Here is a 26830-nt window from a genome sequence, read left to right as displayed (position 1 = left end):
CACTGCAATGCAAAAATCGACATCTAGCGCTTTGTCCGCGCGATCGCGCGCCCGACTGAAGTGCCGACTTCCATCGTCGTGTGGGTCAATGAGAAGGAAGGCCTGGCTTCGTATGAGAGTAAGTTACGTTAGTAAATGATTTTTACTCTCTAGGAGCCGCCTGGCTAGTGACAGATACGAAAATGTCTTTAACTCGAACCGGCTGTGATATACAGCTACCTAAATAATCAACACACACATTTTTAAACATGTGGGGCACTAAGTAAGTTATTTCTACTTCAGAAATGAGAAACTTCCCGTTCCACCTCTTTAATTGAACAGCTCCCAACCATGATTTAATAATGAGAGAATGTATATTGTTTAAAAAATTAAAATCATTTGAATCTTACTTCGCTTTTAAAGTAGTCGCCATCGTAGTCTATACCAAAGCCAGCAATTTAGAGACTTTCCATATGCATAGATCTCCGCATGCATGCAGCGCAGGATACTCAACATATGTAACCGCTGAGCTACCGGGGCCGGCGCGGCCGAGACGTCGGTAGCAGCACATGTGTTTGACTGAAACTAGCGACTACTTGTTCGCGTTTACAGTATAGTATACTCTGATTCCCACTCAACGGACAAGTCTACCCCCATAGAGATGTAATGTCTATGGTCTCAGTACCCCAACAAAAAGTTGATTTGAATAAAAAGAGAAAAATCCAACAAGAATAACACGTACTGAAAATTTCATCGAATTCTGATGTAAAATAAGAAAGTTATGAAATTTTAAATTTTCGCTTAAATTCACAAAACAGGTCGTATGGAAGTTTAGGAAATTGGCAAAGCCGATCTCCTAATATTTATATAAAAGTTAGGTCCTACCTTAAATTCTTGCTCGCCAGAGGATCCAGCCGCTCAGGTAAATTTCACAAATCCAGTGACAAGAAATATATACACTTCACAATTTCAAATAGATTAGAAAAAAGGGACAGACGTCACAAAATATCTCGCGAAGAAATGAGCTCATTAAGTATGCAGAGAATATAAACTTCGAAGGAGTGGAGGTGACGGTATGAAGAATTGAAAAAGATAGAGAAATGAGTATAAAATGATCCTCCACAAGATTTGGTTCGATCCTCACTAGCAGCTGGATGAGATGGTCAGCATGAGTGGTTAGGACGAAGGCAGAGAGTAGAGTGATGATGTGGTAGAGAAAACAAGTTGTTTTTACCAACATCAGAAAAGGTGAAACAAAGAAATAAGCGCCAAAAAGGGGGGCAAAACACAGTTGAGAAGAACAAAGAAGAGAGAAGCAGACTGTGAGAAAAGTAAACATGCAAGCATCTCTGTAGTGATGAAGTATACCTGCAAGTTCATTGCAATAAACAAGGAACAATGAAAGGATGTTTGCTCCAAGTCTAGGACAAAAGAAAGGTTGTTTCTTAATATAAGAATGTGTTTGCCAAGTAGATTTGGGCAGGAAATGAGTTGCCTTGTTCTGTGCAAGTAAAGTATAGTACATTGCACATGGCAGAAACAAGTTAGAATATAGATATGAAATTGGAAATAAAAGAAAGAATTTATATACAACATGAACAGAATATTGAAATATAAATGAAAATATATACAAGAAAAGAATATATAGATGTAGACATATGAAAAGCTATAGTCAAGTCACTACAGTAGCTCCCCCCTAGATTTGTACCGAATAGAAATGTAGTAACAAATCGACAAGGGAAAGTAAAAGGGAACTTGGCTATATAAAACAAGAAAATAAAAGGACTGGAAACATTAGTGAATTTTGAGACATGTTTCACCCGTCTCCGAAAAATTGAACGTACTTGGCAGGAAACCTTACATGGCGACCAGAACGGGTCTTACGAATTTCGGGAGGCGTATGCTTGTCATCAGAATCCCCTGCCAAGTCCGTGGAGTTGGATTGTTGATGAACTTGGTCAGATGGATTTTGATGAGAAGATGAAGGAGTGATAGCATCCTGCTCGATGAAAGCCGGTTTCAGTCTGTCGACACTGACATTTTCACGTTTACCATTATAATCAATGGTGAAAAACTTGTCAGTACGACGAATGACTCGGAAGGGTCCTCTGTATGGAGGCTGCAATGGCTTTGTAACAACATCATCTCTTAGAAAGATGTGAGATGAAGAATGGAGTTCAGGATGTACCTGTGTGCGAGTGTGCTGTTTTCGAGTAGGAGTGGGATGTAATTCCCGCATCATTCTCTTTAGTCTGTGGGCATAGTTAGATGGATCATCAGCAGCGTCGAATTGTGAAGGAGCTACAAATTGTGCAGGTAGAGTGACTGTAGTCCCAAACACAAGTTCTGCTGCAGAGCATCCAATGTCAGCCTTGATTGCTGTGCGTATACCCAGCAAGACTAAAGGGAGTGACTCAGTCCAACGGACCTTGTTATGAGTTTTGAGAGAAGCTTTTAGTTGGCGATGAAAACGCTCCACTAAACCATTTGCGGCAGGATGGTATGCTGTTGTGCGGATGCGTTTAGTGCCAAGGAGGTTGGTGAGTGCGAGAAAAAGTGCTGACTCAAATTGCCTACCTCTGTCTGTTGTGATGGTAGTAGGTGCGCCAAACACTGCTACCCACCTGGCCACAAATGCACGTGCTACCGTCTCCGCAGTGATGTCTGGGATAGGGATAGCTTCTGGCCATCTAGTGTAGCGATCAACACAAGTAAGGAGGTAATTGTTGCCCTCTGATGAAGGAAGCGGGCCAACGAGGTCAATGTGCACATGAGAGAAACGTGCATCAGGTGAAGTGAAAGTACCAAGTGGTGCTTTGGTGTGTCGATGTACTTTACACTTTTGACACTCGAGACATGATTTGGCCCATTTCCTGACATCAGCGTTGATGCTAGGCCAAACAAAGCGCTCTGTAATGAGCTTTTGAGTAGCTCTGATTCCTGGATGAGAAAGTCCATGGAGGGAATCAAAGATAGCTCTTCTGTGTTTGACTGGAACTAGAGGCCTGGCAGTACCAGTTGATATATCGCACAGAACAGTAGTGGTAGAACCTGGGAGAGCAATTGACTTGAGTTGAAGTGAGGAGTCTTTCACCTCAGTTTCATCTTCCTGATCTCTTGCGATGGCCGCAAAGTCTATTATGGAGGACGAATCAACTCTGTCAATATACAGACGAGAGAGGGCGTCTGCTGCTGTGTTCGCCTTGCCTGATATGTGCTGAATATCAGAGGTAAACTGCGAAATGAAATCAAGTTGTCGGATTTCCCGTGGCGAATGCCTATCCGGTTTCGACTTGAGTGCATGGGTGAGAGGTTTGTGGTCAGTGTAGATAGTAAATGACCTACCTTCAAGGAGATGACGGAAGTGCTTGATGCCAAGATATGCTGCAAGCAACTCCCTACCAAAAGTGCTGTATTTGGTCTCAGCTGGTTGTAACCTCTTAGAGAAGAAAGCCAGAGGTTGCCAAACTCCATCCACTTGTTGTTGGATGGCTCCCCCAACTCCTACGTCAGAAGCGTCGACTAGTAGGCACAAGGGAACATCAGTGCGAGGGTGCACAAGAACAGTAGAGTTGGCCAATTGATCTTTAGCATGGTTGAAAGCAAGAAGTTCTTTCTCTCCAAGATCAATTGGCATGTTCTTTTTTGTTCTGTTTTTCAACAGATCAGTCAGAGGTTGCAGCACTTCTGCACAATGAGGAATGAATCGCCTGTAGAAGTTGACCAATCCCAGGAATTCTCGCAGTTTGGTAAGTGAAGTAGGGGCGGGAAAATCACGGATAATTTTCACTTTGTCGCTAAGAGGTCGGATTCCGGTGTTGTCCACCATATGTCCGAGGAAAGATAGTGATGAAGCACCAAACTGACATTTTGAGGGATTGACAATGATGCCATACTCCTGCAGGCGATCGAATAGCAGACGGAGATGTGTCTCATGTTCATCCTTAGAGGAACTGGCTACCAGTATATCATCAAGATAAACATAGACAAATGGGAGGCCGCGAATGACGGTGTCCATCAATCGCTGGAATGTTTGAGCTGCATTCCGAAGGCCGAATGGCAATCGAACGAATTCGAATAAGCCAAATGGCGTGGTCACGGCAGTCTTGTGAATGTCGCTAGGCTCGACTGGGATCTGATGATATGCCCTAACGAGGTCAATTTTCGAAAAAATTGTCTTGCCTGCAAGAGTTGAAGAGAAATCTTGTAAGTGTGGGATAGGGTATCGATCCGGGACCGTGCGAGCGTTGAGCAAGCGATAATCACCACAAGGCCGCCAGTCCCCTGGCGTTTTCTTGGGAACCATGTGCAATGGACTTGACCAGTTGCTCTCAGATTGTCGGATAATGCCAAGTTCAAGCATGTGCTCGAACTCTGCCTGGGCAATTCTCTGACGATCTGGAGCAAGACGGCGAGGGCGCGCTGCCGCGGGCGGGCCTCGAGTTGGGATGTGATGTGTGGTAGTATGTTTCACTTCTGAGTGCTTGTAAACCGGTCGTGTGATATCCGGATATTGACGGAGAATGGAGTGAAACCGCTCCGATGAGTCATGTTGAACATACATCGGGCTAATAGTACCAGTATATGAACCACATCCCTGGACTGTAAGAGTGGTTGTGGTGTCAATCAATCGGCGATGTTTGATATCCACCAACAGTCCAAATTGGTCAAGAAAATCGGCACCCAAAATCGGTGTGGGTATGTCCGTCACAACAAATATCCAGCGGAAAACACGACGTAAACCGAGATCAAGTGTGAAAGACTTTTGTCCGAAAGTCTTGATTGGCGATCGATTTACAGCCTGCAGTTGGATATTTGTTGCGTCAACCCTAGCCGGTTTCCCCAATTTTGAATGAGGGAAAATGCTCACCTCAGCACCTGTGTCGACGAGATATCGTGTACCAGTGTACTTGTCGTTGACAAAGAAAAGGCGACTGGGTTGGGTGCTGCCAAGGGGGTTAGTCGCCGCTATTCCTTGGCGGGACCGTTTCCCTGGGCTTGTTTTGAGAAAGTGCAAGGACTGATGCACTTTTGAGCTCTCATCCCATGTTTCCAGTGATACCAGCACTGAGCACCTGCATGCTGGTCACTGCGATGCTGGCTGCGCAAAACTGACTTGCGCTGTCGACTGCAAGTCCCTCTCTGGTTTTCCAGCATGGAGCAGGTCAATGCTTGAATCTGCATTGTGAGCTGGTCAACCTGCGCAGAGAGTTGGTCGATTGGAGAAAGGAAAGATTCAGGAGTAGAGGAAACATTAGGGATAGTCATGTTGTAGGAGTAAGAAAAAAAATTGAGAAGTAGAAAGGAAACAGAAATAGCAAAGTGAGAAGCGAGAATAGCGAATTAAGTGAGAGCTGGAGAGGAAGCAAAAATGGCGAAATAAATAGAAGGCGATAAAAGAAAATTAAGGATTCAGGATCACGTCGGGGTCACCAGTTTAGGAAATTGGCAAAGCCGATCTCCTAATATTTATATAAAAGTTAGGTCCTACCTTAAATTCTTGCTCGCCAGAGGATCCAGCCGCTCAGGTAAATTTCACAAATCCAGTGACAAGAAATATATACACTTCACAATTTCAAATAGATTAGAAAAAAGGGACAGACGTCACAAAATATCTCGCGAAGAAATGAGCTCATTAAGTATGCAGAGAATATAAACTTCGAAGGAGTGGAGGTGACGGTATGAAGAATTGAAAAAGATAGAGAAATGAGTATAAAATGATCCTCCACAAGATTTGGTTCGATCCTCACTAGCAGCTGGATGAGATGGTCAGCATGAGTGGTTAGGACGAAGGCAGAGAGTAGAGTGATGATGTGGTAGAGAAAACAAGTTGTTTTTACCAACATCAGAAAAGGTGAAACAAAGAAATAAGCGCCAAAAAGGGGGGCAAAACACAGTTGAGAAGAACAAAGAAGAGAGAAGCAGACTGTGAGAAAAGTAAACATGCAAGCATCTCTGTAGTGATGAAGTATACCTGCAAGTTCATTGCAATAAACAAGGAACAATGAAAGGATGTTTGCTCCAAGTCTAGGACAAAAGAAAGGTTGTTTCTTAATATAAGAATGTGTTTGCCAAGTAGATTTGGGCAGGAAATGAGGTGCCTTGTTCTGTGCAAGTAAAGTATAGTACATTGCACATGGCAGAACCAAGTTAGAATATAGATATGAAATTGGAAATAAAAGAAAGAATTTATATACAACATGAACAGAATATTGAAATATAAATGAAAATATATACAAGAAAAGAATATATAGATGTAGACATATGAAAAGCTATAGTCAAGTCACTACAGAAGCTTAACGAAAGTGCCACCGAGATGTTGAGATAATTATCTTGGGAAGTCGATATCTTGATAGCAAAAGATCAGATGACGAGATCCTGGATCGACATCTTTTAGAAGAGATGATGAGATGACAAGATTCCGGATCTCATCATGTCAACATCTTTTAGAAGAGACTATGAGATGACAAGATCCAGGATCTCATCATGTCAACATCTTGTAGAAGAGATGATCAGATGACAAGATCCCGGATCTCGTCATGTCGACATCTTTTAGAAGAAATGGTCAGATGACAAGATCTTCGATCCATGTCATCTAATCATCTCTTCTTAAAGATGTAGACATGACGAGTTACGAGATCATGACATCTGATCATCTCTTCAACTGGATGTAGACATGACGAGATCCAAGATCTTGTCATCTGATCATCTCTTCTACAAGATGTCAACATGATGAGATCCGAGACCTTGTCATCTCATCATCTCTTCTAAAAGATGTCAACATGATGAGATCCGGGATCTTGTCATCTCATCATCTCTTCTAAGATGTCAACATGATGAGATCCGGGATCTTGTCATCTCATCATCTCTTAGATGTTGACATGAGTGAGATTCAGGATCTTGTCATCTCATCATCTCTTCTTAAAGATGTTGACATGATGAGATCCGGGATCTTGTCATCTCATCATCTCTTCTAAAAGATGTTGACTTGATTAGATTCGGGATCCTGTCATCTCATCATCTCTTCTAAAAGATGTCGACATGATGAGATCTGGGATCTCGTCATCTTATCTTTTGCTATCAAGATGTCGACTTCCCGAGATAATTATCTCAACATCTCGGTGGCACTTTTAAGCTTCCATAAGCTCGGTATGCAACTGATGATGTTATCCACTCACTATTTCTTTTGCATTTTATTGAAATATGAAATATTCTAATTTTCTTGTTAACTGAATAGTCGATTAGTTCTTCCCTGAATATGTGGAATTCATTAGCATATATTTTTCAGTCAAGTTGGTCCTTAATATCTCAGTAAAAAAAATGAAATATTGTATTATTCAAACAATGAAAAACTAAAGGAATAGTGAGTGATGGACAACATCAACTGTCTCATTTACATGTCACTCAGTTGTGCATATCACTGTTTTGTGAAAAATAAGCAAAACTTTAAAATGTCGTAACTTTCTTATTTTATTCCTCCACTTTCTCTCTCTCTCTCTGTAATTTTTTTTTTCGTGAGTGTGAATAAGCTTGGCATATGATTATTGGCAAAACAAAACAAAAGCTCAATTTTTTAACTGCTCCTCGAATAGCTGGGTAATAACTGATAAAATAAATCGACTTGGTGCTTCCATCGGTATATATAATCATCAGCCGAGGAGACTTTCTCCAACCGTTAAAAACATTGGCCCCAGTATCCGATTTACAGAATTAATTGAGGAAAGCATCCGGGCTTTCTGTGCATATTGCAGTGTTTCCTAAAGCATTATAAGGCATGCAAATACATAACACATTCTTCCTTTAATATTTTTCTTTTTTATTTTATGTAAATTTTGAGAAAATCGAACAGACCGTAATTCATGCCATTCTTTAAATGGGGTTATATGATGTTTATTGTTTCAGCATTGTTAATTTATTTAGCATAATTCAACGAACTGTACAATTGAAACTGTTCTGAGGAAAAGGTCTATATGCCTTACTGTTTGTTATATATTCGTTTCGTTCAGGACGAAACGTACGTGTGATTTTTGTTTGTCGGTGTCTCTATAGCTTCCGTCAAATTTGTTTCGGTGAGCAGCATAGCTCTATGGTCAATAGTTTCCAAAATTTTGCAGGAATCACAAAGACCAGTGGGATGCAGTTTTAATCGGGAAGATCAAAGTTAAGACCTATTATACCGAAACGAAGTTTACGTAGTAGACTTTCGGCAAATCTGTTCAGGTGGCATTCGAATAAAGAAAGATTCACCCGTGGTTGTATCTGTCTTATACTACAAATGAAATACTTCAACCTGTTTTGCCATTCCTGTGTATATTTTTTGTTATCAATGTTTTTGCTTCATCGGAACCTAAACTATTTTGATTTTCGATTCTCTAATTTGTTAAAGCTATTTTTGCATGAAAATCTGCTGTTTCGTTTCCACTTATACCACTTATACCAGACAAAAAAATGTCTTTACCCTGGTTTTGAAGTTTGGTAGTTAAAGTTAGTATTTCACTTACAATGATATGTTTTTCATACTTTGTATAGCTAACAGCGCACTTTGTGAGTCACTTAAGATAACTGTTCCTACATAGACATTACTATTTTTAACCACTCTAAAGCAAGTATATGATAGTTTTGTGTTATGCTTTACATTGTAACTTTTGTTAAATTTTGGAATGAAAAAGAATAAATGCAATCCAGTACTATTGCAGCCAACTCGATCAGCCCGGAAAACTGAAGTATTATCATTAGTCTTTTTGATTGGTGTAATACCATGTGGCTACGAAGAAAGAAGCAGCAGAAGCACCTGTATTGGGTGCTTTCGATCCATCTGTATTATGTGTATATAGTTGATGAGACCATTTCTTATTAATTAGTCCGAGACTTTCTTGATACAGAAATGAAGGGATTTCGTTCTTATTAACTTAGTAACTAAGTTCAGTGGATACTACAGGGGGTATACCACGGTGGAAAATTACTAATATTTGTTTCAATATGGGGGCCCTGGTTTTCCGTTCTACAGCCAAATGGTTTATTTATTTTTTGTAGTTTCGGAAAGTTCCAACTGCATGCAAACATGACAGAGTGTTTTTTTATGCCTTTCAATCTTTTGACGAAAGTTATCAGACAACATTTGTCTTCGTAAATTGAGTGGAAGTTCTCCTAGTTCCACCTGGAGAGCTTCCAAACCCGGGGGGGGGGGCACTCGACCCAAAAAGTGGTAGGGTTTGCCGCGGGCGATCGAGACAAAAAACGGGGGCCGTGGATCGATCCGATTGCCTTGGTAAAAGGAGGGTCCTCGGAACGGGCTTCGGAACTACAAAATGTTTGTGAAAACGGGAGTCCTTGAAACGGATCGCCAGCGTGTGTTTACTTGCGTATGCATCCCTTTCTGGAACGGGCATGCGTGCATGAGGCAGCAACCGCGGCCTCTGCCGGATGCGCTCGCGCAGAGGCGATGGTCGGACAGCGCTCTGCGGCCGCTTTTCACTAAAACTGCAGCTCATTGTAGCAGATCAATCGGACCGGTACGGCGTAACGAAAAATATGCGAACCTTTGGAGCGGCTTTCTTTGTTCTTTTTCTCAATAAGACAAAAATGCTATGCCTTGGAACGGAAATTTGAGTGTATATGAGGTCCCCTCGATCGGCGGCACATACCCATATCCCCCGGGCTTCCAAAGAAGTGGTAATGCACCTGCACATATTCTTAGGGTTTGATACTGAATCGAATCTATAGTTGTTTTAATAGTGGGTGCCGCGCTGTCATAGGCTTCACAGCCATAGTAAAAAAAGATCGTGTATATAGGCTCAAATTACGGGATTTCAGTAAAATAAGTCCATGCAGATGGACTGTATAGTTAGGGACCAATCGATTTCTGGATTTAGTTTTAATCCTAAAGACTTAAATTCAAATCTCAAATGATTTAAATTTAAATCTTTCGAGATTAAAAATGAATCTTAAGGATTCAAACTAAATCCGGAATTCGATTGGTCCCTAACTACAGTCCATGCATGTGGACTTATTTTATATAGACCATTAAAAGAGAAGTTCGTTGAGCTTCCCCATGTGGTTCCTGATAGATTGCGGATGATATTCACTTTTCTTCTGCATCTAATTATTATATCAGCAATATGTTGTTGTATTGCCACGTCTGATAAAAAAAAATCACTCCCACAAATTTGTTTAGAACTTTGGAAAGCAAGGTCCTTGCCATTCAGTTCTAATTTTGGGTATTGTATTTTGTGTGTGTTTGTGAAGAGTACTGGGCTTGATTTATTTTGAGATATAATAGATGGAATCCCCATTTTGCAAACCAATCACTTAATTAGTCTATTTATATATTTCTGTAATTTTCTGTGATCTGGTCAAGGTTATTACCTGATATCCATATTGCACAATCGTTCGCATAAGTGGAAATAGAAATTGATTCTTCAAATGGAATGTCACTTAGCATGACTAAACGGGACTAAGGACACTCCCTTGTGGTAGATCGGTGTGCATAGTGTATATTTCAGATTTTGTTTTTTCCACAGCCCCTTGAATGGTTCTATTTTTCAAATAGTTTTGAAGAAAAACTATAATTTTTCCATTCTATTGTTTTTTAATCGGTTTGTAAACCAAAACTTTTAAAGTCGATGTTGAGCCTATCATAGGCTTTCTCAATATCTAAGAAGAAGGCAAGGGTGTATTCTCCATTATTGATGCTCTTTTGAATATCATTTTCTAGATTAATGATATTATCCGTTGTACTTCTTCCTTTACGGAATCCGCTCAAATGCATAGGCAATATATCAAATTTTTCTATGAACCAGTCAAGTCTGTCATCAAACTCGAAGTAAGTGCAATGGGTCTGTATGAGGACAGAAAACTTAAGTCTTTGTTTTGTTTCGGGATAGGGATGAAAATAGAGTGTTTCAGTTCAGTGGGTGATCTTTCCAGTGTCCCACATTGAGTTTATTATTTTAACATGGTTTCTTTTGTTGAAAATTGAAGTTTTTTTTACATACTTCGTAGGGGATTTTATCCTCTCCTGGAGCAGAATTTTTGCAGGAGTTCAGAGCCTTTTCCAATTCATTTGTATGGCTCGATCATTAAGAATATTTCCATGTTTTTGAGTTATGTTTAGATTCAAAATTAGACTGGTTTTATTTTTACTTATTGATTGGAAAAAAACACCAAAGGCTTCCGCCTTTTCTTGGTCTGTAATAACTTCCTTTTCTTTTTCTATTATAATCGGTATTTTATTTCCTCTTTTAATGTGAATACCATTCATCTGTTTTATAATTGACCATACTACCGATTCTGGCACAAAGCGATTTAATTTGATGCAGAAATTGTGTCAGTAAGTACGTTCCGCTTGACGGAGGGTCTTTTGGGCTTGGGCTTTTATGGAATTCTTTTTGTCCACCAGGGGATAGACTTGTGATGTTTTGCCTATTTTAGCTTGTTTCATTGATCAAATTTGAAACACATTGTTTGAAGAGAGCATAGTCCTCTTGTAAATTAGACCAAGTCATATCCTTGAAAATTTCTTCACATCTTTCGGAGAACTTTTTTACCCGGTCCATGTTTTTGCATTGTCTATTCGTTTGTCATTTGAGGTCACACTCACAGTCAATTTACTCACTTCAGCTTACTTCAGTTCATTCATGCAGCTTACCATACAGCAAACAGAGCTGAGCTGAGGCAGTGCAGTGCAGTTCGTCACGACACGTGAAAGGTAAAAGTAGTTGCAGCAAACAATTATTTCATGAGGAATTTAACTGTCACCATATCTACCTAGGCCTGTCTACTTCTTTGTCTGGTTGCATTGCCGACCATGTTGACTTTTTGTGAATTAACGTTGTTACTTCAAACAAAAGACACTAACACGAAAAAGGATACGTGGGACAGACTCAATGCAATTCAACAACATATCTTCATTTAGTCGAAAGAATCGTGTCATAAAATGTTCCTTTGAGATTTTTTTTGGTGTTTTTTTATGTTGAATGTTTTTTATTAATTATTGGTAATTAAAATTGATTAATTGATATAAATTGTACGAGTGCAGTGTTGTTGGATGTAGACTGACAGCATATTATAACCACTCATCCAATGAACAAGGTTATGATATAACCTTGTTCTCACTTATATCTCCATGTGTGGCAAAATAAGGGTGGCAATGTTTGGCTTATTTTCTCTTTTTCTTTGGGGCAAATGCTTGATTTTTTTACACTGACAGTTTCCATTACACCTATTATTCATACAACTTGACTTGTATTTATATTTGATTCTTTAAATTATTTTTTTCGTAATTAAAAATAGAGATCAAAAAATGAAAATTTTCTTGCCATATTACTTTCCACCAATAGAGGGCGTACAAAAAAATATGCCCAAAATTCAAGTTTTTGAGCACTCTGGTGAATACAAAAATTATTCCCAAATTACTAATGAAAAATAAATTGCAACTGTATGGAAATTAGAAATTTTGATCACAAAAGTGATATTTTAATGATTTTTTAAAGTGTGTGCTCTGTACAACATTGGCATACCATAGTCCTACCTGTAGATTCCCCACAGGCAGGGTGGTAGCAGTGAACAAGTGATTATAACCTTGTTCATTGAATGAGTGGAACAAGGTTATGATATAACCACTTGTTCACTGCTACCACCCTGCCTGTGGTGAATCTACAGGTAGGACTATGGTATGCCAATGTTGTACAGAGCACACACTTTAAAAAATCATTAAAATGTCACTTTTGTGACCAAAATTACTAATTTTCATACAGTTGCAATTCATTTTTCATTAGTAACTTGGGAATAATTTTTGTATTCACCAGAGCGCTCAAAAACTTGAATTTGGGGCATATTTTTGTGTACGCCCTCTATTGGTGGAAAGTAATATGGCAAGAAAATTTTCATTTTTTGATCTCTATTTTTAATTAAGAAAAAAATGATTTAAAGAATCAAATTTAAATAAGAGCCAAGTTGTATGAATAATAGGTGTAATGGAAACAGTCAGTGTAAAAAAAATCAAGCATTTGCCCCAAAGAAAAAGAGAAAATAAGCCAAACATTGCCACCCTTATTTTGCCACACATGGAGATATAACTGAGAACAAGGTTATATTATAACCTTGTTCATTGAATGAGTGGATATAACCTTGTTCTCAGTTATAATATCTCCATGTGTGACAAAATAAAGGTGGCAATGTTTGGCTTATTTTCTCTTTTTCTTTGGGGCAAATGCTTAATTTTTTTACACTGACAGACAGTTTCTTAGACCTGTTAATTCATACCGCTTGGCTCTTATTTAAATTTGATTCTTTATATCATTTTTTCTTAATTAAAAATAGAGATCAAAAAATGAAAATTTTCTTGCCATATTACTTTCCACCAATAGAGGGCGTACACAAAAATATGCCCCAAATTCAAGTTTTTGAGCGCTCTGGTGAATACAAAAATTATTCCCACATTACTAATGATAAATAAATTAAAACTATATGGAAATTAGTAATTTTGGTCACAAAAGTGATATTTTAATGATTTTTTAAAGTGTGTGCTCTATACAGCATTGGCATACCATAGTCCTACCTGTAGATTCTCCACAGGCCATATGGTAGCAGTGAACAAGTGACTGACAGTACAGCCAAGCCCAAGCCAAGGGTTCATTACTACCGGTACCTCGGGCTTGCCTTGGGCGAAGTTTGTGCAGGCTCCACTTCACTACCGCTACACAAGTCACTACACTTCACCTACCCGAACTTTGAGATGGTGAACTCGATCGGATATTCCGAGTGCAGTGTCAGGTGGGATCAAAAATTGGTTTATTGTAAAAAGTAAAGAAAAAAATATAACAAGAAAGAAAATAGCTTAATTTCTTACTCTTCACCCTTAAGGTTTATTTCACTCTGTGTCCATCCTCCAGTATGGTAGTGGATCGTATTACTGAACACTTTTCATGAATTTAATCATATCAAACAAATTATTCTCATAAATTTCACAAAACTTTCACCATGAATTCACAATTACCTACAAAATATAAATATGTAAAAATTTTGTCGAAATTCTTTTTTTTTTACGATATAAGCTTCCAATCGGACCCCTCTTCGCATGTGAAATATTTTGGTCACTTGAAAAAGGTATTGTATTACCGAACGTGTGTTTTCTATGGGAAAAGTTGAGAAAACAACATCACTGATGAGCTTTTTTGACCATATTTTATTATTTTTAGAATATTCAGACTTTCAAAATGTGTTTTGACCATTTTTCGTCATTTTTCTATTCAAGTTCCCTTTGGAAGGATGTTGCAATGTTTTGAGCGTATGAAATTATTTTCTGACGAGTATGATGTGCGCGTTCGGTAATACAAGGCCGGTCGGTAATACAATCACTCACTATACTGCTTATCATAATTGGTGATTTTGGGCCAGTATCAAATTCCTCACACCTATTATTCATGGCCAATTTCAAAACATAGCATGCGATCGGTCGCAGGCCAAACAGCATAATTATATTATAATTGGATGGCTCAGAAAATACCAGAAATATTCTAAGAGTTTGGGAAAATATTCCACTGATTCTTGGAATATTCAAACAATAAAAAACAAAAGAAGTAGTGAGTGAGGGACATCAACAACTCTCTCATTTGCATATCACTGAAATGTTATTACTGTTTTGTGAAAAATAAGCAAAACATTTTAAAATGTCATACAACTAACATTTCATATCTGCTTTCGATGAAATTTTCAGCGTTATGCTTGTTTTAATTTTTCTTTTCTGGGGTGGAGTTGACCTTTAACCCTAAAAGTCCCAGGGGACCATAATACCCCCTAAAAAAATCTATGATAAATCCATAAGCATGTCAGGGCCACGCCATATTGTTCAAGACCATTTTGGGGAAGCATGCATGGGTATGCGAATAGAGTGATTTAATCAATGCGATTTTTTTTTTGCCAACATTTAGTACCTTTATCAATATATGAACATGATTGGAAAATTATTGCCAATAATTTCCATTAAAGAAAAAAAAATCTAACTAAACTAGAAATTTGACGTGTCCAACGGACACGCCCCTGCTTAACACGATCAGAAAATCATTCAGTATGATTGAACGTAATATCGAGCAGAAACCAATATGCATGAGAATAATGAACAAATTTAGACATTTGAACCAACTCTCATATATGTGCTGTGACCTTTGATATTTTACCTGCAGACTCCAAATTCAAACTGAGCTTGTATTTTGGTGTCATCTACCTACACACCAAAAGCAAGTGGGGGACGTACAGACGGACAGAGGCAATGCTTAATGCCCCCTCCGGACTTCGACTGCAGGGCATAAAAACTGTACATAAAAAATATTTTTAAAAAGTTAAACTTTTAAAATATTCGCTAGAGGGTATTCATTTGTCTCGCAATCTACTATGGTCAACAAGGAAATTCGTGATCACTCTCGCAAAAAGTGTTCACTGGCTTTCTAGGAAATTCGTGATCACTCTCGCAAAAAGTGTTCACTAGCTTACAAGTTCACGAGCTTTCGAGTGCCGCTGCAACTCTTTATCAAGTGACACGGATTGTCCGATATCGTACTCTATTTATACTAACCTCCAAGACCGTACGCACAAACGCGAGAACAATAGGTGGGCACTGATCCGTTGTGTGATTGGTCAGGAGTTATGCAAATAAGCCGGGGGTATATGCAAATACGCCGTGGGTCGGCAATATGCAAATGAGACCAAAATTGGCGGGCTCGCTAGTTTCCCGTGGGCGTATTTGCATATACCCCCGGCTTCCACGGCATATTTGCATATACCCCCGGCTTATTTGCATAACTCCTGACCAATCACACAACGGATCAGTGCCCACCTATTGTTCTCGCGTTTGTGCGTACGGTCTTGGAGGTTAGTATAAATAGAGTACGATATCGGACAATCCGTGTCACTTGATTAAGAGTTGCAGCGGCACTCGAAAGCTCGTGAACTTGTAAGCTAGTGAACACTTTTTTGCGAGAGTGATCACGAATTTCCTAGAAAGCCAGTGAACACTTTTTGCGAGAGTGATCACGAATTTCCTTGTTGACCATAGTAGATTGCGAGACAAATGAATACCCTCTAGCGATTATTTCAATCCGCAATAATGAACCTATTTAGTATTTTAAAATATTTTTCAAAAATTGAACATTTTTTAAAAAGTTAAATATTTAGATCAAAATTCCTCAATAAAGAAATAAGCAGTTCAAGGGCTTTTATAGACTTAAACTCAAACTTGTATTTCATGCACTAAAATTGATATATTTGACTAAAATCATGTTGATTAAACAAAATTAAGTTTTGAAAGCCAATAGTCTAAAGATTATGTAATTTTCTTACATTGTGCAAATTCTTCTCACCCCCTAGATTGAAAATGTATGAGGAATTATCTTACAAAATGTCAACTTACTTTTTTCCATTTGATTTCAATGATTTAGTAATTTGGGGGAAAATATGAACTTTTCTATTGGAAATTCAGTAACAAAAATTGTAGTTATCTCTTACTCCAAAAATGAATTTTAAAACATCAAGAGCTTAAATTGTATGTATTAAGTGTATAGTTTGATTGATTTACAAAGAATGTCATCGTTCATTGGAAAAAAAAGTTTTAAAACAATTTAAAATGTGGAAAATATACTTTCGCACCTGTATAATTAGATCCAAACATAGTGAGAACAGCGCTAGTCATCTAATAGGAAAGTAGATCGAACAGACAAGAAAAGATTCCACTAAACTTTGTTTAAAAGTCAAATTAATTTGACTGCCATTACTTTTATTACTGTTAGGTTTACGGTACATGGATACACAATGTAATCATATTGAGCTATGTTTCATATTGTAACTTAAAAGTGATTGAAAAAAAACCCAGCAGTCTTGTGGGCTGGATTGAGAAGACTCGCGGGATGGATCCGGCCAATAGTCTAAAGATTATGTAATTTTCTTACATTGTGCAAATTCTTCTCACCCCCCTAGATTGAAAATGTATGAGGAATTATCTTACAAAATGTCAACTTACTTTTTTCCATTTGATTTCAATGATCTAGTAATTTGGGGGAAAATATGAACTTTTCTATTGGAAATTCAGTAACAAAAATTGTAGTTATCTCTTACTCCAAAAATGTATTTTAAAACATCAAGAGCTTAAATTGTATGTATTAAGTGTATAGTTTGATTGATTTACAAAGAATGTCATCGTTCATTGGAAAAAAAAGTTTTAAAACAATTTAAAATGTGGAAAATATACTTTCGCACCTGTATAATTAGATCCAAACATAGTGAGAACAGCGCTAGTCATCTAATAGGAAAGTAGATTGAACAGACAAGAAAAGATTCCACTAAACTTTGTTTAAAAGTCAAATTAATTTGACTGCCATTACTTTTATTACTGTTAGGTTTACGGTACATGGATACACAATGTAATCATATTGAGCTATGTTTCATATTGTAACTTAAAAGTGATTGAAAAAAACCCAGCAGAGTCTTGTGGGCTGGATTGAGAAGACTCGCGGGATGGATCCGGCCAATAGTCTAAAGATTATGTAATTTTCTTACATTGTGCAAATTCTTCTCACCCCCCTAGATTGAAAATGTATGAGGAATTATCTTACAAAATGTCAACTTACTTTTTTCCATTTGATTTCAATGATTTAGTAATTTGGGGGAAAATATGAACTTTTCTATTGGAAATTCAGTAACAAAAATTGTAGTTATCTCTTACTCCAAAAATGTATTTTAAAACATCAAGAGCTTAAATTGTATGTATTAAGTGTATAGTTTGATTGATTTACAAAGAATGTCATCGTTCATTGGAAAAAAAAGTTTTAAAACAATTTAAAATGTGGAAAATATACTTTCGCACCTGTATAATTAGATCCAAACATAGTGAGAACAGCGCTAGTCATCTAATAGGAAAGTAGATCGAACAGACAAGAAAAGATTCCACTAAACTTTGTTTAAAAGTCAAATTAATTTGACTGCCATTACTTTTATTACTGTTAGGTTTACGGTACATGGATACACAATGTAATCATATTGAGCTATGTTTCATATTGTAACTTAAAAGTGATTGAAAAAAAACCCAGCAGAGTCTTGTGGGCTGGATTGAGAAGACTCGCGGGATGGATCCGGCCCGCAGGCCGTAGTTTGAGAACCCCTGATATAGAGTATTGCAGTAATCAAGCAAAATTTGCATGTACATGTAGGAATGCAGTTAAAGAATTTGAAAGGAGCATTGCCTTAGGAGTTAAATGCAACTCTAAACTTTATTGGACATACGTGAAGTCTAAGACATCCACCAGGCAAACTGTTTCAAATCTAGTCAAACCAGATGGTAACATGACAACTTCGGACAAAGAGAAGGCAGAAGTTTTACAGAATTTTTTTGTTTCTGTGTTCACTCAGGAAGATTTGGAATCCTTGCCTGTGGTCGAGGATTCTGCTTTAGAAAATCTTGAAATCACATCGAGTGACGTTTCAGAGCTCCTACGGAAGCTCAACCCAAGCAAGTCTCCTGGCCCTTATAAGTTACATCCTCGTTTACTTCACGAGTTGGCTGACGTGCTTTCAGTTCCATTAGCTATGATATTCCAGATAAGCTTGAGAGAGGTGAATTACCATTAGATGCAAATGTTAGCCCCATTTATAAGAAGGGGAGTAAAAGTCATAGTAAGAATTATAGGCCAGTTAGTTTGACATGTACATGTATTGTCTGTATAGGTACTTGAATCTCTGATAAGGAAAGTTTTCATGGAACGTTTCTATAGAAATGCACTTCTTTCTCCTCATCAACATGGATTTGTTGTGGGTAAGTCATTTGCCACACATCTGTTGGAAGTCATTGATGAAAGGAGTCGAGTATTAGATGATGGCGGCACAATTGATGCCATCTACATGGATTTTATAAAGGCTTTTGATACTGTGCCACATTAAAGATTACTGACAAAGCTAGAGGCTTACGGTATTAGAGGACATGTCCATGCGTGGATAAAGGCCTTTCATCTTCGGCGAGGGCAACGTGTTTATGTTCATGGTCAGGAGTCGAAGTGGTGTGAAGTCTCAAGTGATATTCCTCAGGGTAGTGTGGTTGGCCCTGTCTATTCATTTGCGGATGATACAAAGCTTTATGCCCGCTCGGATCTACCTGGGTCTTGTCAGCAACTTCAGAATGACCTGTCACTGTTAAAAAGCTAAACAAAATTAGTTCTTGGAACAGTCTACCAGAAAATGAGGTTTCAGCACTTTCTGTAAATTGCTTGAAGAATAGTTTTTATAATCATGGGAAGGATATTGCTTTTGTTTACAACTTTGAGTAATGGATTTTATATCTTGCCACATGTAACTACTTGCCACATGTAACTACTTGCCATGTACAACTACTTGAAACTGATAGTGTGGAGCATTCTGTTTATTCCCTTGGACCGATGAACAGGCATCGTTGGATAAAAGTAAAGGAAAGTAAAAGATCTCGCCCTAAATCATGTAAATGGGATAGAACTTCATTTCCAACATACATAGAATTTCCAGTTCATTTTGAAATAAATATTCTTCTTTAAAAAAAAAAGAAATAAATTTTGAGAATACGGGTAAAAGAAAAATTTGCCGATGTTTACGTAGCCATCTTGCTATCTTTGTTAGTAGCTAAGCTACAAGATGCTTATAGAGGGTGGCAGATGGTTAATTGTAATAATGTCACTATGGAAATATTGTGCTACAAATCCCCCCTTTTTTTTCAATTCTGTATTTGAAAATTGTAATGGAGAGCTTAATTTACTATTTCAATGTTCCTGCAATCGCCATGCGCCAATGTACCGGTATTGATTCTTTTAGATCTGATCGCTGTAAATTTTCTTGTCTTGTGACTTGTTATCTGTAATTCATTTTTTTAATGTATTAGTCCTGTACTGTTCTAAAAAACAAGTATCCTGGACTGATTTTCATTGTACGTAATCTATTTCCCTTCGTTTTCATATTGAATTATCAAACTCATCTTAATTTTGTATTTCCTTTGCAGCAAGAATCATGGGGAAAATGAGTCAAGGAAAGAAAAAGTCTTACTATAGAAAGAGTGCAGCAAGCTATCGGAAACAAGATCGTATGCTTCAATCTGGTATGAAGGTACATCATCCCCTTATTATCAAGTTAGGATTATTGAAGAGGAGAAATATATGATTAGATTGAAAGTCCTGAGTGATCGTATCTGTTACTGATTGTTTGATGTGCTTGGACTGGAATAGATGAATGAATTATATGAAGGAAGATAAGATGCAGTTTCGAATTCAGATCAATCTTAACTATTGAAGAGGAGGAAGCCGAGATCGGTTCATTAATAGTTCCAATTGGTTTTCAGATATGTCAGTCATCAATGTGATTTCTGTTTTGAACTAGAGCTGAGGTGATAACATCCAAATCCTCTCAAAACACATAAAGAGACATTCGCTATATTCAACAAATGATTTATTTGTTTTTCTATCCAGGGAATCTTAATAACTTGTTCAGGAAATGAATCTAAGTGTGTGAAAGAGGCTTACAATCTTTTGAATGAATATGCTGATCAGCTCTATGGACCAGAGACTTGTCCTGATGATAAACAGGAGACCATAGATGGTAAGACCCTCTTTACGTACCCCCCCCCCCCCCCTCTTCTGATATCCATGATTTATGGGGAAGTCGTGGTCTAGTTATGACTCGTCTTTTAATCTGATGGAGGTGGGTTCGATTCCTAGCCTTGACGTGTTTGTTTTCCTTCAAGAAATTTACCCACATTGTGCTGCACTCAACCCAGGTGAGGTAAATGGGTACCTGGTAGGAAATAATTCCCTGAATACTTGAGTGCCTATCGGTAGCCAAGCTGAAGCTGGGGTAATGATAATAGCAGGGCCCACTGGGAGAGCAGTTTTTGGAACTGGAGTGGCTACCCTGGGAAAATATACCATTATTATCATCATCATCATTATATTAATCAAAAGTTGTGATCACCCAATTTAACCAGGAAAAAATTTGTCATGGATGCATAATTATTATTTGCGCTTAATATGAAAATAGACAAAGAAAGATGGAGGATTAAAGCTATTAAATGTCTCAATCATAAAACTGCTTAGAAAAATAATCATATTTATGTATGAATGTTTGCTTGGTGTCTAAAGCTTAGAGGATCTTATTAATAGTTTGCAGATTGAGTAGGCCTACCTGTAGCTGGAGCAGTGATTATGATTTTTGAATCCCTGACCTAGTTTTTAACCCTAAAAATATTTGGCTATTTTTACGCCCAAGACTTATTAGGGTTAAAGGTGAAGTTCAACTGACAATAAGTTGTTTTTTTAATAAAAACAGATAGATAAATAAAAAAAATTAAGGTTCGATGAAGAGTTGTGAATTTTTAAAATTGAATGTGATTAAATGACATAACAGATGAGCAGCTCCTCTGTAAGCCTTTGCTATTATGAATTTAACAAAATAGATATGTAACTAATCTCACAGATTTTCATCAGATTTAAAAAAATTTTTTCTCTAATTTTTCTGTTATATAAAAGCCAACTTATTGTCAAGGTGAGCTTCCCCTTTAATTTGATTTAAGGACAAACAATTGCCCAAGAAAGATATGTGATGTACTGTGAAACCCACCACACATCTTCTTTGTCATGGAAACCTTACTTCCTTAAAGATGTTACTTTCCTGTACAGGCAACCAGCCCAGGCAACAAGTGAAAGCTTTTTGTGGCTGTATTTGCGTGACCAAATAAACAATGCATGGAACAGCATTTCAATGATATTTTTTGTAACAGGGTAAAATATGATATGATATATGCATTCTTTTAATTTCCTCCTCCTACTGTATTACCTGTCAGGTGAAAATGAGAGTGACGAAGAAGAAGAAGATATCTCGGATCTACTTGACAAAGAAGTGAATGCATTAAAAGTACAACATCAAAGTAAAGTGAAACGGTTTAGATCAGCACGTACAGGAACAAAGAATGTTATCTTTATCCAAACAACGGTGGGTATCATAATCTAATTTCCGTTTAGTAGTGCCCGGGGGGGGGGGGATGAGGGTGATTTCTGTTAGTGGGAGGTGAATCTAACAACCCCCGTAGTTGGGGCCTAATTGGATTTAAAACCTGGATTAGTAGTATTACCATACTGCTACATCTACCTGTGCATTAAGTATATCATCCGTTACATCTTTACTGAGAAAAATATTTGTCACCATCATAATCAGTAATAAAAAGTGGAAATTAATAGAATGTATTTAACCTGATGTTGCCAGCTGCTTGCATGTGATGTAGTAATGGTCGATATTTGATTTCAAAGTGAGTCTATTATTGCCAATATCACAGATAACACTGTATATCACTGATACTGAATTGTGATAAACTGCAATTCCATGGAGCAGGGAATGCTTGTTCGTGGAAAGCCAGCATTTGGGTATAAGGAGTTCTGAGTCGGTTCTAGCACTTTCATGTAATACAGAGTAGCATTAATAGAGATAAAATATGATGATTATTAAAATCAGATGGTTTGAATTTTTTTTCAGGGTGTAGATCCACATACCCTTGTGATGCATATATTAACTGACCTGGATAAAACTAAAACAAAGAAGACAAGGAATATACAGAGAATGCTTCCAGTTTCACACACCTGTAAAGCCTTTGAGGACAAGATTGAGAAGACTGCACAAGAAATGATTTTCCCTGTCTTTCTTGCTTCAGATGCAATAGATTCTTCATTCTGTATCATGTTTAAAGCAAGAAATAACAATAAGGTAATTATGTTTATCATATCATAATCTTCCACGTTTGATGGGTATGGTTAGTAGTTAACAAATACTGACCTGTTTTTTCATTACTCAGTTGGCGGTACCGGTGCTTTCATAGCATTTTATTTGATCCAGTTAAACCCATGAGGCTAATTTAAGAGACCACACTTATATGTCATTGGTAACTTAATTGTGAGAAAGAGTCCATGAATTGATTTTATTTATGAAATGAAGAAAAATGTGTAGATAATAAGAGTATGCAAGGAATTTCAATGAATTCCTTGTTAAATTATTTTTGTCTTCTGCATAGCAGAGTGGGGCTATAGACGCTACTTTTCTGACGGCGGCGGCATCAACATTGAAATCTTTATAGCTGTGGTCAAGTTTTTGATATGTCATCATAACTAAGGAAATATATGGATGTAGTTCATAAAACTTGAACATATGGGTAATCAAGTATCACTTGTCATCTTGCAGGAGTTTCAAGTCACATGATCAAGGACAAATGTCACATAGGATCACTGAAATTTGACCATGTTGTGCTATCAATATCAAAACGTAATCAAGGACTTAATAGGGTTATGCATCTTTCTAGTAGACGTTGACTCTTTCTAGTAGAAGTTGACTTTTTTTCTTCTCATTTTTGTTCCTCCCTAGATCAAGAAAGAGCCAATCGTCCAGTTATTGGCCCCTCTAGTAACTCAAGGAAGCTCTCATATTCACAAAGTTGACTTCAATTCACCTGATCATATTGTGATGGTAGATGTCATGGGAGGCATGTGTTGTCTATCCATTCTCAAGGATTATAACCGATTTAAGAAGTACAATCTACATCTTGTTGCTAGTAGTGATGATATTGTGATGTCAGGAGAAAGGAAGAGAAAGATGATCGCAGAGGATGAAGTGGGAGAGGAGGATACCAAGAAGTTAAAAGTTGGAGAAGGGATGGAAGAAGTTGTGTCTTCAGGAGAGTCTTCTTTAGAGGATGAAAGACAAGAAACCACAACAACTCTGATAAACTCACATGATGTCAACCAGGATGATACTATGCAATCAAAGCTACCTGATGTAAACGATGAAATGCCCTCGGTTACCTGATGTTTTACCAGGACAGTCTTTATGCCATCAAAGTTACATGATGTATATCAGGATGGTCTTATGCCATCAGGGTTAAGTGATGGTAACCAGGGCAGTTCTTCATCCAGTGTGAGTGACTAATGATGCAAAGAGCAGGGATGCTGCAAGCACTTCATAGCATTAGTCATCATGTTAACACATTGCCTACTTGAATTGGATGGTCTCTGTACAGAGCCTAATGGAAATTTCAAAATATCGCTGATTTTGATTTATTCCCAACTTTGAAGTGACTTAATCACTTCAAAGTTGGGAATAAATCAAAATCAGCCATATTGAATAAGAGAGATTTTAAAAGTGATTTGTTATTCCTGTGGCATCTAAGTTTTCAATGTTGAAAGTTTTTTTTTTTCGTCATGGAAGCCTTTTAGCCCCTAATGCTCAGTTTTTGAAGTCCTGGGGGTGTTTCACAAAGATTTAAGTAGGACTTAGTCGCATTTAAATGCCTATTTGCATATGGTATAATAAAAGGCTTGACCGTATTTGTCAGATTGTGCAATGAGGATGCGTACTACAGCGTATCTATAAAAAAAGATTGCTTGTTGCATATCATAATACATGTCAGCATGTGAGACTCTAAGTCAATCTTTGTGAAATATGTCCCAGGGCATGCAAAATTTAGCTCCAAAAAGAAATTTGAACATGACACCAATTGTGCATGTGCTTTGGCTGCTGGTAAATACTTTTTAAGAAGTCCTTTCCCTTATATACCTGTATTTAGAATTCCCTCAATTACCTCAGTGGTCAAATAAAGAAGTAACTGTTATTCACAATAAAAAATCGTCTATATACAATACATGTTAAATGTGAGCCCTTTAGTGAGAAAAGTTGTTTTAGAAAATGGTACCGAAATTGTTGAACGTTCTATCCTATGATAAGACTTGGAAAGATCCAAGTATGTGTGAAAACCTAGACCTTTTCCGAATTATATGTACATGTATAAGCTTCATATTAACCCTGTCAGTACTAGGAATGGAGTGGCTCAACAATTCTGGGGGGGAGGGGGTATATTTATTAGGCAAGAGATTCTTGAAATTTTGATTCATGACGTTCAAAGGTTTAAGAATGTAGTTGAAGCAAACATTTCATGAGAAAATGTTAAAATCAAGGTTGATTGCAGTTATACAACTCATCTTATCATTTGAGTGGTTAAAAGGTTCAGTATTTGATACATTTTATGCTGTATGCATATTTTATTTTTCCCTTTTACAGTAATCATGTTCTTTCTCACCTGTACAAAGTTCAGCAGGACCTAGTGATCACTTTCCTGTTGGTCTGTTATAAAAATGTTTTTAACTTGGTCATATTTCTGCATCAATTAAGTTCATACTTGGTACATATGATCCTTTGGTAATACCACATCATTGTGTCCATGAGGATAATGGGATCAAAGGTCATCTAGAGGTCAGAAGGTCAAATGGTATGAGGTCATGGCCATTCTTTTTGGAAGTTTTTGTTTGACTTACTCTTATTTCTTTATTTCTGTATCAATTTTTATCACACTTGGTTCAAATAATCATTTGGTAATACCATGTGTGTTGTTGATGATAGGACCGAAGGTTGTCTAAGGGTCAAAAGATCAACAGGGTTCCCACGGTCATGGAAAATCCTGGAAAAATTTTGGTCCTGGAAAGTCAGGGAATTAGGAAAATTTGTGAAGTCATAGAATTGCATTTACCTCATGGCTATGGCAGCTTTCCATTTTGTCGTGTCTCGCAAAGTTCTCTCATACTTAATTATCATACTCTGCTGTGTCTGATTTTGGAAACCGTGCTAAAAAGCAAGTCGTGAAAACCAGCAATTTAGTCATGGAAAAGTCATGGAATTCTGTTTTCAAATTTCTGTGGGAACCCTGATCAAATTTTACTCTTATTTCTTTATTTCTGCATCTATTTTGTTAATTGGGTAACACACTTGAGTTCATGAGGATGATCTTGCATATTTCATTAATCACGAAATCAGGAAAGTCTCATGGTTTGTGAACCACCTTCACATTGCACGCTAGTGCTTTCTCCCTCGGTTTGTAGCACTGGTGAGCATGTTGTATGATCAAAGTAAGCGCATTAATTTAGGCTGTGTGTGCTTAGATCCAGTGGCGGACCATGACCTGGAGAAGACAATGATTGGAAAGGCACTGTATTGCTGGTTAACAATGCTGTGCCCCTTCAATGCTTTGTCTCCTCCAGGTTGCGGTCCGCCACTGCTTAGATCCATGAATCAGTGTGCATCATAAAAAGAAAAGTTGCTGTCAGACCTGTGGAAAAGTACCGGTAGTAATGTTAGGCCAACTAATATTTATCAGAAGATGTTTGAAGTGTTAATCGAATCTTGAATACATTGAAGAAAATATGGATAACATTTTGATTAATAAATCATACTTTCATGATTTTAGTATATCAATGCTGTAAGTTTGATTTATTTTTGTGTAAATTCTTAGTGCAAAACAGTGCATCTTACATGCATTTGGGATTCGGGGTTAGAGTGAGGATTAGGGCAGGCGCTGATCCATTGAGGGGCCAAAAGGGGCCTGCACCCCTCTCCCCCCCCAAAAAAAAAAGGGAGAGAGAAGGAGAAGGAAGGAAAAAAAGGGGGAGAAACATAAGAAAAAGAAAGGAAAGGGAAAAGGAATAAAAAGGAATGGGAGAGGGGAAAGAAAATGGAATGGGAAAAAGAGTAAGGAGAGGTTAATGAAAAGGGAGTGAGGAATGGAAGAGAAGAGGAAAAGAGAAATACAGCTTCATTATTCTGTATTCATTTAATATGAATTTAATTCAATTTCTTGCATAAATTTATATCATACATCACATTTTGGCAAACAACATAGATAAGATTTCATCCATAAAAATATATTATTGCATAAATGAACATTAAATACAATTAATCATATTATCAATTAGTCTAGAACACATAAAAATATACTTAGAACATCACCTTTGCTAGGTGGACTCATATTTGGATAATCATACATGTA

At 37.5% G+C, this 26830-nt stretch overlaps 2 protein-coding genes across 2 annotated transcripts in view; one reads left to right on the top strand and one right to left on the bottom strand.

Moving 5' to 3' along the window:
* LOC121423336 (transducin beta-like protein 3) overlaps positions 1-493 on the bottom strand; it is a 38247-nt gene extending 37754 nt beyond the window's left edge. The window contains exon 1 of the mRNA XM_041618689.1: positions 390-493. Within this exon, the coding sequence (XP_041474623.1) occupies positions 390-412 (23 nt within the window). The 5' untranslated portion in view covers positions 413-493. The remainder of the gene's footprint in view (positions 1-389) is intronic.
* Positions 494-11603: 11110 nt separating this feature from the next.
* On the top strand, positions 11604-26245 carry LOC121422810 (THUMP domain-containing protein 1-like). The gene is made up of 6 exons (XM_041618015.1): positions 11604-11686; positions 19985-20088; positions 20448-20577; positions 21818-21966; positions 22504-22731; positions 23383-26245. Exons 2-6 carry the CDS (start codon positions 19993-19995, stop codon positions 23821-23823), a joined length of 1044 nt encoding a protein of 347 aa, XP_041473949.1. The 5' UTR covers positions 11604-11686; positions 19985-19992; the 3' UTR covers positions 23824-26245.
* The last annotated feature ends 585 nt before the right edge of the window (positions 26246-26830 follow it).

This window comes from Lytechinus variegatus, chromosome 10, assembly GCF_018143015.1.
Source record: "Lytechinus variegatus isolate NC3 chromosome 10, Lvar_3.0, whole genome shotgun sequence".
In the NCBI taxonomy this organism is placed as follows: Eukaryota; Metazoa; Echinodermata; class Echinoidea; order Temnopleuroida; family Toxopneustidae; genus Lytechinus; species Lytechinus variegatus.
The sequence above is the reverse complement of the archived record's forward strand: the minus strand, read 5'-3'. Positions and strand labels throughout refer to the sequence as shown.